This window comes from Antrostomus carolinensis, unplaced genomic scaffold (genome assembly GCF_000700745.2).
Source record: "Antrostomus carolinensis isolate BGI_N321 unplaced genomic scaffold, ASM70074v2 scaffold39800, whole genome shotgun sequence".
Taxonomy (NCBI): Eukaryota; Metazoa; Chordata; class Aves; order Caprimulgiformes; family Caprimulgidae; genus Antrostomus; species Antrostomus carolinensis.
This window is the reverse complement of record NW_010289837.1, coordinates 1-1,746: the sequence shown is the minus strand read 5'-3', so window position 1 is coordinate 1,746 and position 1,746 is coordinate 1. Positions and strand designations below refer to the sequence as shown.

Sequence of the window (1,746 nt, the reverse complement as noted above, 5' to 3'; positions counted from 1 at the left end):
CAGGACAAGGATAAGCCACAATCAGCCCATTTGCAGATATGCTTTCTTTCCACAACAGAATAAAACAGAAGCTCATCATCTTCCAAAATTATTTTAACAGATTACAAGTCGACATAATTTATAGTACAGCATTTCATGTGTCAAAATTAGGGTTTTTTATTCACTCTCTTCCTAAGATTGACCAAGTCTGACAGCACCAAGGGAAGAAGGCGCAGCCCATTCAGAAAGAAACAAGGCCACACGTTATTTCTCCATTCTGAAAAATCAAAAAACATTCAAGTTTTAATCTCTCCTGGTATCCTCTTCAAGCTGAGGAACGCTTCTAGTATGAAGAGAGGATGCTTACCTTTACAGCTTCTTCATATGCAGGTGGAGTAGCCTGTGACTACTGCTTTAAACCTGGCATGGAAGAGAACTGGTTCAACTGCCTTGATTTGCTAAAGCAATCTACATGCAAATTCTCCTGACACATCATGATTATTAGCACTAACTACTACACGTTTCCAGGAAAGCTGTTTTGCAAACCATACCTCCGCAGATCTTTCTGTTCTTCCCACTGTTTCTGCTTCAATAGCTTCTTCCTTTGCCTCTTGGACATGGGCTGAAGGCATTCTTCCTTGTCTAAGTCTGCCTCCCATCTCTCTACTGGACTGTCACTTGACTTCACTTTTCCTTCCACATCAGGAACTCCAGGGGACATGGTAGTTTCTGTTGGCACCTCTGGACTTTCTGTTGGCGTTTCTGATGACATTAGCTTTTGGTCAGGTTTACTGACTTGTTTCTCAACACGTGATAAATATTTCATTAAAAGCAAGTTTTTCCCTCACCAAATCTGTAAGAAACAAAGCAATAGTACAAGTGTTATCAACAATAAGTTCCATTAGAAAAAATATCACTCTACACCTACCACAAACCTGAATAAAGAAAAAAAAAAAGAGATGGCCTTTTTTTTGTTTAAAGCTAGGTTACTGCATCTGCAAACAGTAACACTTAAAATACTAGACAGATTATAACTTGTATTCAGATCACGTCTAAAACTCTGCCTGCTATATCAACAGCTTCCAATTAAAAACTCTGTGAAAACACAACTGCATAAAAGTAGGGAATCATACTGGATTAAATTTAAAAGAAAAAACATTAGCAGTACTATTATGTGTGCACAAACTATTCTCAAATACACAAACATAAAAAAAATAAAGAGGTATCTTGTGACAGAACTATGGCAGCATGTTAGAGAAACATAATTTTAAAGAGACTAAAGCCATTTTGTGGAAAAAAAACGAAGCGTGAACAAGAAGTACCCCTTCAAAATTAATTTTTACCTCTTCTAAGAATGAAAAACACTGGCCAACCACCAATGCTGGCCACTGTCAGTGGACAAAACACAGCAGGTAAGGGGCTGAACAGACTAAACCGTTACTCAGCAAAACGTTCTGTGTTCAAATCAATTACAATTATACCCTGTCCTTTTCAATGACAAGTATTATTTTTGTCATACTAGGCGCTCCCCTGTGCTCAGCAGCCGCATAGTTTCACAGAGATCACTCCTTCAGCGAAGAGCACTGCACCTACAGAGCCAACATGCAGAGACACAACCCCCTGGCTCCCTCGGGAGCGGCAGGGCCGGAAAGCTCGGGAACCACCAGAAAACCAGGAGTGCTTCGGCCGACGCCTGTCCGGGGGTGTTAAACCGCGAGGCCCGGGGAGCCGAGGTGGCTGTGGGTGCCAACCGGCAGGGCCTGGCCC

The 1,746-nt window shown here is 41.5% G+C and overlaps 1 protein-coding gene across 1 annotated transcript in view; it reads right to left on the bottom strand.

The window, feature by feature from the left end:
* Positions 1 to 805, bottom strand: part of TRMT10A (tRNA methyltransferase 10A) — a 10,357-nt gene extending 9,552 nt beyond the window's left edge. The window contains exon 1 of the mRNA XM_010171650.1: positions 531 to 805. Within this exon, the coding sequence (XP_010169952.1) occupies positions 531 to 805 (275 nt within the window). The remainder of the gene's footprint in view (positions 1 to 530) is intronic.
* Between the last annotated feature and the right edge of the window lie 941 nt (positions 806 to 1,746).